Genomic DNA, 15,055 nt, shown 5'->3' with positions numbered 1-15,055 from the left:
ATCAGCTTTAAAAAAAAAAAATAGAGCTACTCTTAAACACAAAGTTTGCATCACCTCAATCAGCTCTCTCACTAGGTTTGGGTACCGGTATACTTAAGCATTAAATACTTTCACAGATTAATTAATTTTGATTCATGAATCTGCCTCAAATACCACGTCATTCTGCCATTTGCTCATGGGTAGCCTCAACATTACCTGACAGCACTATCCTGACAAGAATTCTGATCAAAGTCCCATTGTTCAAAATTATTGAGGGCATATTACAGTTCTCATATAGCCACACACAAATAGACAGAATCATTTCAGTATATGAACCATTGAAAAAAGCCAAGCTTTTCAGATGAATGATCATCATAGATGTGATATTAATGTTTTCTAAAAATAGCCACGATTGAAAGGAATTGAGAACAAAACAATGTTTTAAAAGGGGAACTTTATTTATAACACTGAGGGGCCAGGAGCAAATGCACCAATTCAGCTCTGGTACACAATAAATTTGCAAAGCTGTTACTCAGTATAACCATAACTGCAGTGGCACTAGAAACACACGCATTCAAAACTTTTACTACCTTCCCTTTTTTTTGGTACAAAATGGTACAAACAACGATACAAAATATTTGTGCTGTTGACCATTACAAAAAAAGTTTCCTCTAACTGTGCAATGATTGTGTTGAAATGTGAACCAACAACACAAGAAGAAATCGTTCTTTGAAACAACCACAGCCATGCGAGCTTCTATGCTTTCAATATAAAAAAAACATGCAAAAAGGAAAAGAAGAAAGCTCCAATTATACATATAACATTAACTAGATGGTGTCTGCTTTAAGCTGTGCGACATTATGTACACGCTACAGTAAGAAACCAAGTGGGTAACAATGCTTTAAAAAAAATTAAGTTACTTCAATCTGATGTCCATTCGACTTCAGATTGGAAACGAAAATGACCTTAATACTAATGAAGACTAACCAGTCCCTTCAGAATTTCTTTTCCTGACATAATTTTTTTTACACTGCTTGACAATTAGACTTTCAATGTTAAGCTCTATACAACATATACAATGTGATTAGCCACCCACCTGCTCAGTTTTAAACATGGCTGTTAATACACGTGTTTCTGTACAGTTCATCTTTTTTTAAATGTATCTTACACCAATAGTTTAAAAGGCAAAAAAGGATGGTTTGTCCATTCACCAGAGTGGAAATAAACTGACTTGTTCACTTTCTCTTCATAGCCAGTACTAGACCAGGGATCAATAGATGGTTGAATTTTAATCGCTCCTGAGATTGAGGGAATCTGATAAAATGTACCAAAAAGGCACTTTAAAAACAGTGCTTCTGTACTAAGAAATTCAAGTTAATAAAGAGCGCCTTTCCTCTTTAGTTGTAAAGCAAACGTTGAGCGATATTCCTGCTGACTGACCAAAAATATGCATAAAAAGACAACAAGCATTCATGCTAACAGCTCATATTCTAAAATAAAAAATACTAACACACCACTAAAATATTATGGTCAGCAGGGAATATTAATGAAAAAGATGCCTCTTTTGTACAGTTCCTTCATTTCTAATACACTGTTAGTCATCTTCTCCACCGCCGTACATGTCTGCCAACTTCTTGAATCGAGGTCCCCAATCATTAAGATAATCATAATCGTGATCACCAGAACTGGATGAGTTCAGGGAGCTGACCGATCCTGCAGTTGAACCACTTCCTTCATAATCAAAAACCAGGAGGGAATCGTAGGGTGGGGCTGTTGGATCATTATCTGCTGCTCGGAGGCCCTGGAAAGGTATTTTTAAAAATCATGAAATCTTCGAAGCATTGCAGACTATATGATGTGAACTGAAGACAGAGCTTAATGTTAAACATTTAGCAGTATAAACTTGGTCATTTTTAGAGTCGCACATTGCAAAATCCTGGGTGCTACTTCTTCTTCAGAAAATAGTTTAGGATGCTTTAGCAGCAGTTACCAGATTGGGTATTGTCCAAGGGTGCATGAAGGAATCTGGACGAGTTGTACCAAGTTCAGAATCCTGGATTTCTATACAACCCAAGAATTTGCCTTTGAATTTAATTTTCACTTCTTTCAATCTTTTCAAAGTTCAAAATTGAAGTTCCTTCTCTTACTGATATATTCTGTACTTCAGGCAAGAGGTAGGATGACATGCATTGTGCTCTGTGTCCACCGGAAATTAGGAATATTGGATGTTAGATTTCCATTACTTTTTTTTCTCAAGGATGGAATACTGAACTTTATGCAGCAGACTGCCGCAGAACAGATAAGACTAATCCCATGTAAGGTAAGAGCTAGATTGGCAGGCTGCCTTGGAACCCCACCTTATGACTTTCTGCACTCAAACTCTTCAACGGCAGAGCTGTCGTAGTTATCACAAATTATTAAAATAACTCTGATGTTAAGTGAGTTGGTGTGACAATCATCTGTAATATCTTGTGGACTCATACATGGAAAAATATACATCTGTTTGTTCTCTTTTTATTTAAGTTACAATTCAGGTGGTCTCAAGTAAAAATAAAAGTCCCCATTGAAAAAGGATGGAATTATCATGGATAGCGAACTAACAGATTTTGGGGGTTATCACCAGTAATAGTGACAAAATATACGATCTAAATTACATAATAATGTACCCGCTATCTTTTCAAGGTAATAGACATCATCCTGGCATTTTCCAATTGTTACCTCATTAATGAAGTCTCCGATGTCTCCAGGATGAGGCACTGTTGGGCGCAGTGGATATTGTGGCTCAGCACCAATAGGTCGCTCATCAACTCGCCTAATCCCAGGAGCTTTTACTAATCCAGGATCTAGTGAGTCTGGCTGCTGAAGTTGGCTCAGGTCATAATCCTGCAGAACAGAGTGGCCTTGGCTTTAAACAGAGTTTCCTATCAACACAGTTTCTCTAGAGTGATCAATTAAAATTTAAATAAAGTTCCGACATTCCATCGGTGCCAGCAATTCAGAACGTTCACTGATTGGCACGTTGGCAAACATTCATTCAACAAAAAAAAACCACGGGAAGAATTTTCTTGCTGTCAAATTCGAAGAGGGAGGGGGACCCTGAAAGACGCACTGTATGGGAAAGATTCGCTAAATGGGACTTTTCCTGGACCGGCCAATTATTGGCCCGAGAGTGGATGTGCAAGAGAAGGTGATGGGCCAGTCAGGGGTCATGCAGCTTGAGAGCAGCAGCAGGATATCAGTAGGTAAATGAGACAGGCGGCAGTTCAAAATGGAGACATCCTCTCACCAGTTTTGCAAAATTTTAAATGATAAAATGGCCTTTGTAGTCCGCCGACCAGTGTTGTGGGGGAAGGGTGCCCTCAACATTAGGGGCTACAGTTGTTGCTGAAACCTGACACAGAGCAGAGGGCGGTGGCAAGGAAGGCTTCTAACCCTGCCAACATTCTAGTCGGCTTCCTTCACTTCTTCAATTGGTCTCAACAGGCTGTTTATTACTTTAATTGACTATCTGCCACTTGTGGAAGGGTACCCTTATCACCCGCCTCTGTCTCCAGCCCTAGCAGGAACTAAAAGCTCTGCTCCATATCACAGTCAGAATTATTTGAGCACTTCATATTGATGTACAATAGGTGTGTGGATGCATATCAGTGACAGAATTAAAAGGTGCATACATTTTTGTTGCAGGTTAAATTTGTTGTATAATTTCCAATGAATATTGAAGCCGCCAGTTATGACCAGATATTTCGGCAGAAAATTAAAATCCTATGGTGATGCCCCTTTAATAATAATAATCGCTTATTGTCCCAAGTAGGCTTCAATGAAGTTACTGTAAGAAGCCCCTAGTCGCCACATTCCGATGAAATGTTGCAGTCTTTGATGCCAGTTTGAGATGCTGGAATAAGAGTCTGCAGAATATTGGCCCTGACCTTGATAGGAGCGGGTTGCATAGGTGGAGGTTGTTGAGGGCGGAGCAGTGGCAGAGTTTCAAAAGTCTGGGTTTCTTTCCATGCTGCAGAAATTTAACTCCAGAGTGTGCCCAAATGGAAATTAGCCAGATTGACAAGCCTATCAGCTGGTGAGGAGCATCCTGGGGTAGACTTTAATTGAAGGTAAGGAGCCTGCAACTAAAACTGAGGGTGAACTAATTCTGACCCTAGTGGGGTTTTGATCTGATCCCTGACCTCAGCAAATCCTGTAGTGCCAAAATGCATTTGGCTATTTCTGATCCTCTGTTCCCCTGAACTGACGGCCTTCCCAATGACTGGGAAATACAGTCAGCCAGGTTTTCCAAGCATATTATATACATGCCTGTGCGCCTCAGAGCGACATAGTAGCACAGTGGTTAGCACTGTTGCTTCACGATGGCAGGGACCCAGGTTCGAATCCCAGCTTGGGTCACTGTCTGTGCAGAGATTGTACATTCTCCCCATGTCTGCGTGGGTTTCCTCCGGGTGCTCAGATTGCATGGCGGCGCATTTTGCTGGACATAGAACATAGAACAGTACAGCACAGAACAGGCCCTTCGGCCCTCGGTGTTGTGTCGAGCAATGATCACCCTACTCAAACCCACGTATCCATCCTATACCCGTTACCCAACAACCCCCCCCCCCCTCCCTTAACCTTACTTTTAGGACACTACGGGCAATTTAGCATTGCCAATCCACCTAACCCGCACATCTTTGGACTGTGGGAGGAAACCGGAGCACCCGGAGGAAACCCACACACACACGGGGAGGACGTGCAGACTCCGCACAGACAGTGACCCAGCAGGGAACCGAACCTGGGACCCTGGAGCTGTGAAGCATTTATGCTAACCACCATGCTACCGTGCTGCTCACGGTAGTTGTGGTTGGCATCGGCGCCGGGGGTAATGGCTTGGTTGTGTGATCTGTATTGATTCGGAGGTTATGTTGCAATTGTATAAGGTGTTAGTGCGGCCACACCTGGAGTATTGTGTTCAGTTTTGGTCTCCTTACTTGAGAAAGGACGTACTGGCGCTGGAGGGTGTGCAGAGGAGATTCACTAGGTTAATCCCAGAGCTGAAGGGGTTGGATTATGAGGAGAGGTTGAGTAGACTGGCACTATACTCGTTGGAATTTAGAAGGATGAGGGGGGATCTTATAGAAACATTTAAAATTATGAAGGGAATAGATAGGATAGATGCGGGCAGGTTGTTTCCACTGGCGGGTGACAGCAGAACTAGGGGACATAGCCTCAAAATAAGGGGAAGTAGATTTAGGACTGAGTTTAGGAGGAACTTCTTCACCCAAAGGGTTGTGAATCTATGGAATTCCTTGCCCAGTGAAGCAGTTGAGGCTCCTTCATTACATGTTTTTAAGGTAAAGATAGATAGTTTTTTGAAGAATAAAGGGATTAAGGGTTATGGTGTTCGGGCCGGAAAGTGGAGCTGAGTCCACAAAAGATCAGCCATGATCTAATTGAATGGCGGAGCAGGCTCGAGGGGCCAGATGGCCTACTCCTGCTCCTAGTTCTTATGTTCTTATGTATGATCTCCTGTGATTAGAGAAGATAAATTATGAGTTAAGGGGCTCTTTAGGAGGGCTTGAGGAAAGGTGGGGATGTTTGTGACCATGTTTGAGAGGCTGTTCATTGCGGGGGAGGGGCGGTGCAAAAGGGGAAAAATCTATACAGACCTAATTGTTGATTGTTGGGAAGTATGTTTCCCGGGGTGTTTATTCGTTGTCACCTGTTTTGATACATATTTAAAAGACCTCCAAACTGAAGTGGTGATGGAGTGAATGGCATTAAACAGGAAAGTATAGATGCATGCAACAAAGGACCATCTGTAATTACGGGTGACTTTAATCTGCACATAGATTGGGAAAATCAAATTAGCAACAATACCACAGAGAAGGAATGCAGAGAAGGAATTCCGGGAGTGCATAATGAATGGTTTTCTGGTCTAATATGTAGAGAAGCCAACTAGAGAACAGGCCATCTTAGACTGGGTATTGTACAATGAGAATGGAATCACTGACATTCGAGTTCTGCGAGGTCCCTCAGGGATGAGGAACCATAACATAATACAATTCTTCATTAAGTTGGAGATACGTAATTGATCATGAGACTAGGGTCCTAAATCTTAATAAAGAAACTGCGATGGTATGAGGCATGTGTTGGCTGTGATAGATTGGGAAACATTACTTAAAGGGATGAAGCAGATAGGCAATAGCAAACGTTCAAAGAGTGCATGGCTGAACTGTAACAATTGTTTAATCCTGAATGGCACAAAAGTAAAATGGGAAAGGTGGCCAAACCATGTCTTACAAGAGAAATTAGAAATAGTATTAGATCCAAGGTATAGGCATACAAATTGGCCAGAAAAAAATAACAGACCTAAGGATTGGCAGCAGTTTAAAATTTAGCAAAAGCGGAAAAAGGGATTAAGAAGGGGAAAATAGAGTACGAGAGTAAGCTTGCTTGGAACATAAAAACTGACTGTAAAAGTTTCTAATAGAATCTGAAGAGAAAAAGATTTGTGAAGACCTATGCCTTACAGTCAGAAACAGGGGAATTTATAATGGGGAACAAAGAAATGGCTGACCAATTAAATACATACTTTCGTTCTGCCTTCACGAACCAGGCCATAAATAACGTACCAGAAATATTGGCTAATACAGGGTTTAGTGAGCGGGAGCAACTGAAGGAAATCAGCATTAGTAGCAAAATAGTGTCAGGGAAACTGATGGGATTGAAGATCGATAAATCCCCAAACCTGATAAGCTACACCCTAAAGTCCTTAAGGAAGTGGCCTTAATAATAGTGGGTGCATTGGTGGCCATCGTCCAAATTTCTATAGACTCTGGAAGCATTCCTACCAATTTGAGGGTAGCTATTGTAACTCCACTATTGAAAAGGGGAGGTAGCCATAAAAGAGGCAATTATAGACCAGCCAGCCTGACATCAGCAGCAGGGAAAATTCAAAAATCCATTGTATAAGATTTAAAAGCAGAGCACTTGGATAACAGTGGCAGAATCAGACAGGGTCAGCATGGATTTACGAAAGGGAAATCATGCTTGACAAATGTACTGGAATTCTTTGAGGATGTAACTAATAGAGTTGAAGAGGGGGAGTCAAATTAAAGCGCATGGGATTGGAAGTAGTACATTGAGATAGATCGAAAATTGGTTGGCAGACAGAAAACAAAAGAGTAGGAATAAATGGGTCTTTTTCTAAATGGCAGGCAGTGACGAGTGGGATAGAGCAGGGATCAATGCTGGGACCCGAGTTCTTCACAATATATATTTTTTTAAATAAATTTAGATTATCCAATTATTTTTTCCAATTAAGGGGGCAATTTAGTGTGGCCAATCCACCTACTCTGCACATTCTTGGGTTGTGGGGGCGAAACACACGCAGACACGGGGAGAATGGCAAACTCCACACGGTCAGTGGCCCAGAGCCGGGATTGAACCTGGGACCTCAGCGCCGTGAGGCAGCTGTGCTAACCACTAGGCCACCGTGCTGCCCTCTTCACAATATATATTGTGAATAGATGAGTTTCGATGAGAGAGCTAAATGTAATATCTCTAAATTTGCAGATGACATGAAGTTTGCTGGGAGGGTGACCCATGAGAAGGATGTAGAGATGCTTCAGTGCAATTTGGACAAGCTGATTGAGTGGGAAAATGCATGGCGGATGCAGTATAACGCGGATAAATGTTAAGTTATCCACATTGTAGACTATTATTTAATAATTATAGATTGAGAGAAGGGAATGTACAATGAGACCGTGGTGTCCTTGTACACCAGTCGCTGAAAGTAAACATACAAGTGCAGCAGGTGGTAAAGAAGGCAGATGGCATGTTGGTGTTCATGGCAAGAGGAATTGAGAACAGGAACAGGGATGTTTTGATGCAGTTGTACAGGGTCTTGGTGAGACCACATCTGGAATATTGTCTACAGTTTTGGCCTTCTTATCTGAAGAAGGATGTTCTTGCTATACAGGGAGTGCAATGAAAGTTTACCAGATTGATTTCTGGGATGGTGGGACTGACATATGAGGAAAATTGAGTGTGTTAGGATTATATTCATGGGAGCTCAGAAGAATGAGGGGGGATCTCATGGAAACCAATAAAATTCTAGAGAAGTAGATGCAGGAAGGATATTCTGATGGCGGGGAGTCTAGAACCAAGGGTCCCAGTCTGAGGATATGGGGTAGACCATTTAGGACTGAGATGGGGAGAAATTCCTTCAGCCAGAGAGTGATGAGCCTATGGAATGTGCTACCACAGAAAGCAGTTGAGGCCAAAGCATTTGTATGTTTTCAAGAAGAAGTTAGATGGACCACTTGGGTGAAAGGGATCCAAGGATATGGGGGGAAGGCAGGTACAGGCTATTGAATTGAATGATCAGCCATGATCATAATGAATGACAGAGCAGGCTCGAAGAGCTGAATGGCCTCCTCCTGTTCCTATTCTCAATGTTGCTATGTTTCTGTGCTGTAACAATTCTGCAATTTTGTGACCTGCCCACATAAACCATTTTTCAGTTAGAAAATGTCAGCACCTCCATTTTGAAGTGCCCGCTCCACCAGTTACCTGGCACCACAGGCTCCTGCTTCTTTCAATTTGGAAGGCCTCTGGTCAGCCTTCCAGCTCCAAGAGCGGACTGTCCTTAATTGGATGATAAATTCGTCCACTGGTAATTATTTGGCCATTCCGGGAAAATCACATTGAACGACTGTTTGCCCACTTAGGGCGGAATTTAATGTTAGTGCTGCTAGCCCACCCACTGGCTGGAAAATTGCTGGGAATCCTGCATCGCTTTTCTCCCAAGAGGCCCAACAATTCCAAATAAATCAGGCACTTACTGTTCAGCATCAGACATCCTGGTGACTTAAAGACCCAATCAGGGCAGAAATCCTGCCCGTGAAAACTGCCAGCCAATCAGAGGCTATCGAATACTGTCTGTGCCACTGCGAGTGGTGGCCATTGCCGGCACTGCATTTCAGGAGGGATTGCCATGGAAAGAGGAGTGTGGGTATGGTATGGCAGGTTGCCAGCGTCGTATAGGTGGGGCATTACATTCCACCTGTAGTGGGTGCTTGAACCGGAGGGCAGGGTTCAGAAGCCTGCAGGGAAAATCCTGGTCCTGACTCCATTAAACTTAAAGTGGGCAGGTTGTGGTCAAGTTTGACATTTTAAAAGTTTTATCATTTCGTCGAATCCAAACCCAATAATTTCTGGGTGTTAAAAACCATCTTCTTTTCACGTAACCAGCCTGCTTACAGCTTGCATGCCACATTTTCCTCGACAAACTGGGAGAGATGTCAATTTTTCCATGATAATTCACAGACAAAGCGCAACGATGCACAACAATTGAATATGTGATTTGCAAGAATGTTATTTCATTAGAAGTAATGAGAAAGTAGAGATGCACCAATAATAATGATAATTTAACAATTTACAAGCATTTAACAAGCCACTTAAATGGTATAATCATCAAAAAGTTCAATAATCTAATTGGGAAAATCTTGTTTTAGCCATCAGATGTTGGATACACTAGGAAGCTTTATTAAAGAAATTATGAACAGATTTATAATGGCAAAAAGGTAGATTCCAAATATGCAAAAGACGGAAAATGTGCAATAGTATTTCCCAGATTTTAATTTGCTGTGAATGGGGAAGCCAGTTTAAGTAAGAATCTCTTAATGCCTGGAAGACATGAGTTCAAAACCCACCACGGCAGCTGGTGGAATGAAAATAAGTCGTGGAATGTAAACAAAATGAATGAATCAATAATGGTGATCATGAAATTAGTAGATTTTTGTAAAAACCCATCTAGTTCTTGGATGTCCTTTGGGGAAGAAAATTTACCTTCCCGATTCAATCTGACCTGTATGTCACCCCAGACCCACAGAAATACTGCCCCGTGAAATGGCCTCGTTAGCTACTCTGTTGTATCAAACGACTGCAAAAAATGATAATAACACCAGGTAAATGTGGCATTATCCGAGGCACCAGAAACGACAAAAGCACATGTTTAATCCATTCTCCGAACATGAAAATGAATGGAAAATCTATCTTCTTTCTCAACCTTTCTAAGTAGTGCTATAAACGAGACACATACAATTTGTAAGGTGAGAATGTTAGGTGCATTACCCATGCTAAATTGCGCTTCAGTGTGCAAAGATGTGCAGGTTAGATGGATTGGCCATGACCCATGCATGGGGTTAGGGTGCTCTTTCGGAGGCTTTGTCCAGACCCAATGGGCCAGATGGCCTCCTTCTGCACTGCAGGAATTCTATATGCTGTAAATTAAAATCCTGCAAAGTGTTCCTCATTAACATCTGGGGCTGCGTCAAAATTGGAAGAGCTGTCCCATAGGCTCAAGACCAGCAGGCTGAAGTTACAATATTCACAAAAGCATATCTTTCAGCATAGGCCCCAGACCTCTCATCACCATCCCTGGTTATGTCCTGTCCCCAGGTGGGGCAGACCCACCAGAGGATTCATTACAGTTGGGAAGAAATGGCTTTAGGTGTCCTCAACATTGGTTCTGGGCATGAAACCAGGTTAAACATGGGCAAGGAAACCTACTTCATTCCCCTCAACTGATGAATCAGTGCTTCTCCATATTGAACATCAGTTAGAAGAAACATTGAGGGTAGCAAGGGTACAGAATGTACTCTGGGTGGGGACACCTGAATGTCCGTCACCAAGATTAACTCAGTAGAACCCAGCTGGATGCTTCCATGAGGACATAGCTGACAGAATGAGCCTCCAACAGGTGAGTGGCCAACACCAAGGGACAACCTCACTTCACTGAGTATTTACTGAGGTATCTGTCATAGGTGCATCTGTTCATAGAAGGAGCAACTACAGCACAGTCTTATGGAGAGTTTCTCCCATCTTCATGTTGAGAAAGCCTCCATCATATTGCCTGATACTCTGCTAAATGAGATTGATTTAAAACAGATTTAGCAACCGAGTAGGAAATCTCCAATGGCAGGAGTTATACCTAGCATAAAGAAAAATGGCCGTTGAAAGACAATCATCTCAACCCTCGAATAATATAGATCTGCACTTTCTCCAGGAACAGATGCCAGAAAAAGCGGCTTTTCTGGCTCTTCCCCCTGTTGGGATCTTCTGGTTCCGCCAAAGGTCCATGTGGCAGGATGGATGAGCCACGCAGAATGCCGGAGACAGGGATGGGACCGGAAGATCTCGCTGGTGGTCAACGGTGAGCAACTTCCGTTGCTGGAAAACACATCACAGCAGGGTTTGAAAATCCCACCCAAAGTTCCAGAAGAAATTTGGGCACAGCATTCTTCAGGAGAAGAATGAAAGCAGAGGATTAACATCCATTTTCTCACAGGGTTACACCCATATATCAGTTTTATTTGGGAGCAGGGTAGAAGTAAATTGACCTCGAGAAATAATAATAAGAAGAATATTTATTATTGTCATAAGTAGGCTTACATTAACACTGCAATGAAGTTACTGTGAAAATCCCCTAGTTGCCACATTCCGGCGCTTGTTCTGGTGTACTGAGGGAGAATTCAGAATGTCCAATTATCCTAACAAGCATTTGGGACTTGTGCAAGGAAACCAGAGCACCCGGAGGAAACCCACACAGACATGGCGAGAACAGTGACCCAAGCCGGGAATCGAACCTAGGACCCTGGTGCTGTGAAGCAACAGTGCTAACCACTGTGCTACTATAGGATGGAGCGTTTATGCGTGAAGTTAGCTTGCTTCAAACTCAAATACTGGAATTTAAGGACAGAATGAACATATGGGGAATCAGGCAGCAGTTAAATGTTGAAGGCAAACTGGACCTGGGATTCAGAGAAGGAAGACTGGGACAACAAAGGACCAATGGTGGTCTGGATCAATGTGGGGCATGACTATTGATAAAATATTCCTAAACACCTAAATCAATTGAAAACACAAATCGTATTTCATTGCTTGAAATAGTACTATGATTTACTAATGAAACATACTTTAACTAAAGTGAATGGTTTTGAAAGTAATTGCCCCTTGGCAAGTCTACCAAGCCAGATTATAGTCCAGTGTACTTTGGCACCTTCCCCCGTAACAAATATATTTATTTGGGGTTAATGCAATCAATGTCTTGAGCAGGGAACTGATTAAGGCTCTTGTACTGGAAGTGTATAATGAGCCTTGAAAAATTATAATTTTATGCTCATGCAAATATCCACTGCATCAATATTCAGGCACAAATCAAAATTTGACGCTAACAAATCCCAGTGCGTACCTTTTGGAGAATTTATTTCTGCTCAGATTCACCTTGATTTCTTTTAGCACAATGATATACATTCAACAAAACCCATAGCAATGAAATCATCCCCAATTCCCTTCCATCCTACTGTGAGTAATATGAAACTGCTCCTACATCATTGCAACAGAAAAGCATCAAAACTATTGACAAATATTATGCAGCAGACCAAAATATTAAAAATAGTGAATTAATTTGGTTTCTAACTGACACTAGTCACTGACATGCTGGGAAGGACAAGGCAAAAACAAACCAAATGTATAGGATGAGGTGGGGCAGCCCAGAGTGAAGTGAGAGGCCCAGAATTATTCTTCACCATTGCTTACACCATTCTTATTAAAATATAGCAATCGGTTGCCCTGAAGATTTGCTAGCCTATTTGAAATTGGCTTGTATTCATTAAAAGCTAAATGTAAAATAATTCCCTGTCTGAATAAAACCCCCATTTCCTGCTTTTTCAAAACTTAAAACACTGGTGCCTAGTTTTGGTAGCTGACTTAACAAACGTAAGTGAACACAGACATGGTGCGGGATTCTCCATTGGCTGATGCCGAAATTGCGAAAAGCGGTTGGGCGGAGAATAGGTTCCGACGCTAAAATCGCGGCGGGCACTGATTTGACACAAAATCGCAATTCACTTTCAACTTGACAGTGGCGTCAAAGTGGGCTGGAAAGCATGTACAGAAAACACTGTTTGCATGCCATTACCAGGCCCGACCCAGTACTCTCTGGGGGCTCCGCGGCCTCCGATGGGCCGAGTTCCCATCGGCGTGGTTCGCTTGTGCTTTTAAAAATCATGAAACTGGCATTGTGCTGCTGAGGGAGAGGGAGTATGGAAAGTGCCCAGCATTGCCATAGTTTGCTGACAGTTGTGCTGCTGGCTGGGGGGCCTCTGCCAGGACCAGCGGGAGAAGCGGGTGATGACCAGGGAGTGAGCTGTGGGGTTGCGTTGGACGGGCACAGAACAACATTGCCGCAGCCGGCAAGGTAGCTATGCAGCTGCACACGCCGCTAACAGCCCACTGTGAACTTAGGGACACGTGCTGTATAAGTGTCCCCCAGGCCACCGCCCCCCCCAGGTGCCCTCTGGTCCCAGCTGGCCCATCAGCTGTATGGACTTGCTCCAGCACAACCAGTCCCATCTAGTTGGCTGGGATGAGTGTGTGTGGGGAGTGTAATGTGTACATGCGGCTGCAACTTGTCAGCCTCCCGAGTGTCAACCGGACCCAGCGAATCCCGTACCGTTTCTCATTGGAATCAATTGTGTTCCACGTGGCGCCGGTGCTAACCCCTCCACAATCGCTGAATCGGTCCAGGGTCGGCGCCAGTTTTGTTGTCGTAAAAGTCAATTAATTCTGAGTCACTGTCAACACTTAACTCAGAAAAGGAGAATCTCGCCCATGGAGTTTCTGCTCTGGGAACAACTGATACGGCATGAAGTGTGCCCAATATTTGTGCTCATTTTAGGAAATGTCTTCCCCCCCCTCATGTTTTTGCTCAAACTCATTTGCATATCAGCAAATCTTAAATCTGCTAAGAATCAATGATTAAGATTTGAATTCTTTTCTTTTTTTTTGCTTCAGAAAATACTGATTGATATATTTGAGAGCAAAAGTCGATGCAGTTTGATTAATTGAGTTTATCGCAGTAAATACACATTTTTAATCCGAGTGTCTGATCCACCACCTCTTAACTAACTGAAAATGACTTTTAAAAAGCGACGGAATCATTTCTTGGTTACTTTGGTATGCAGCACTTGGGTCCTTAGTGAATTACAAAAATATATTTGAAAGCTTTTGAAAAGTGTTCCCTTGCTCACTTGCGTCCAAAGGAATCAATTTAAATTTAAGAGCCTCATTGTAGGCCTGCAAATGGGTGTAATTAGTGTAACCTTCTCATTACCATTAATTCGATCGGGGAGTAAAGCCAATTTTGTGGCTTCTAGCTCAATGTCTTTTTAAATTAGGCCGGAAGATTTGCACCTGAAATTCCATGATCTTGCCAGCTGCTTTGGCCAATTTCAGGAAAACTGCACTGAAAGCAATAGTGCAATCAAGCAGAAACAACTGCTCCATATCTTTGATATATTCTAATGAATAAAATATACAAAGTACTTTGAGAATATATAGTCTGAGAATTGTTGTGTTTTGTTAAAAGAACAGATCTATGAACAGCAGCAATTACAGCAATTTACTGCATGCTAAATTTATATTAATATGACAAAACGCACAGCGCCGATTTGGAAAAACAATGATTGAGGGCTAAATATTCATCTGCTCCAGTTGATGGACATGATGGTTATGATTCACAACCTACCTACTGCCCATTTCCATTGAGGCAGTCAACATACATGATTTTAATGTGCAGTCCAGCGCAGTTCGTGTTGTTGGTTAGGTTGCTACCCGCTCAACAGGGAGCCGGACAATATGCAAGAGCAGCATATGTTCCAGCTAGCCTCCTGCGCTGAAAGTCTGATCCTCTTAAAGGGAATGTGCACTGGATCACAGGTGGCAGCTGCTGATTGCTATTGCTATAATACTCAAGAAGGGAAATGGAACACCAGGGCAGAAAGAGACTTACCAGCTTTACAATGCAGCGCTGGAGGTCTTGGCGGTGAACAGAAGATAGGTGACATGTTACTGTGGAGGGAACCAAAAGGCCTTCAAGGCAAATCCTCTGAATGGAATGGGAGCAGGTGGTGAAAGAGGTCAATACCTGTACTCTAGCCATGAGAATCTAGCAGCATCACCAGAAGAAGTTTAATTACTTCATTGAGGTGGCGAAATTTAGTGAACGCATCTTCACATGGCA

At 42.5% G+C, this 15,055-nt stretch overlaps 1 protein-coding gene across 2 annotated transcripts in view; it reads right to left on the bottom strand.

Moving 5' to 3' along the window:
- Positions 1–416: 416 nt before the first annotated feature.
- LOC119969494 (cadherin-4-like) overlaps positions 417–15,055 on the bottom strand; it is an 859,326-nt gene continuing 844,687 nt past the window's right edge. For both annotated transcript variants that reach the window (XM_038803180.1, XM_038803181.1), the window contains 2 exons: positions 2,698–2,862; positions 417–1,780 (listed from right to left, as the gene is read on the bottom strand). In XM_038803180.1, the coding sequence (XP_038659108.1) occupies positions 1,574–1,780; positions 2,698–2,862 (372 nt within the window). In that variant the 3' untranslated portion in view covers positions 417–1,573. The remainder of the gene's footprint in view (positions 1,781–2,697; positions 2,863–15,055) is intronic.

This window comes from Scyliorhinus canicula, chromosome 7 (assembly GCF_902713615.1).
Source record: "Scyliorhinus canicula chromosome 7, sScyCan1.1, whole genome shotgun sequence".
Lineage (NCBI taxonomy): Eukaryota > Metazoa > Chordata > Chondrichthyes > Carcharhiniformes > Scyliorhinidae > Scyliorhinus > Scyliorhinus canicula.
This window is presented reverse-complemented; position numbering and strand designations above follow the sequence as displayed.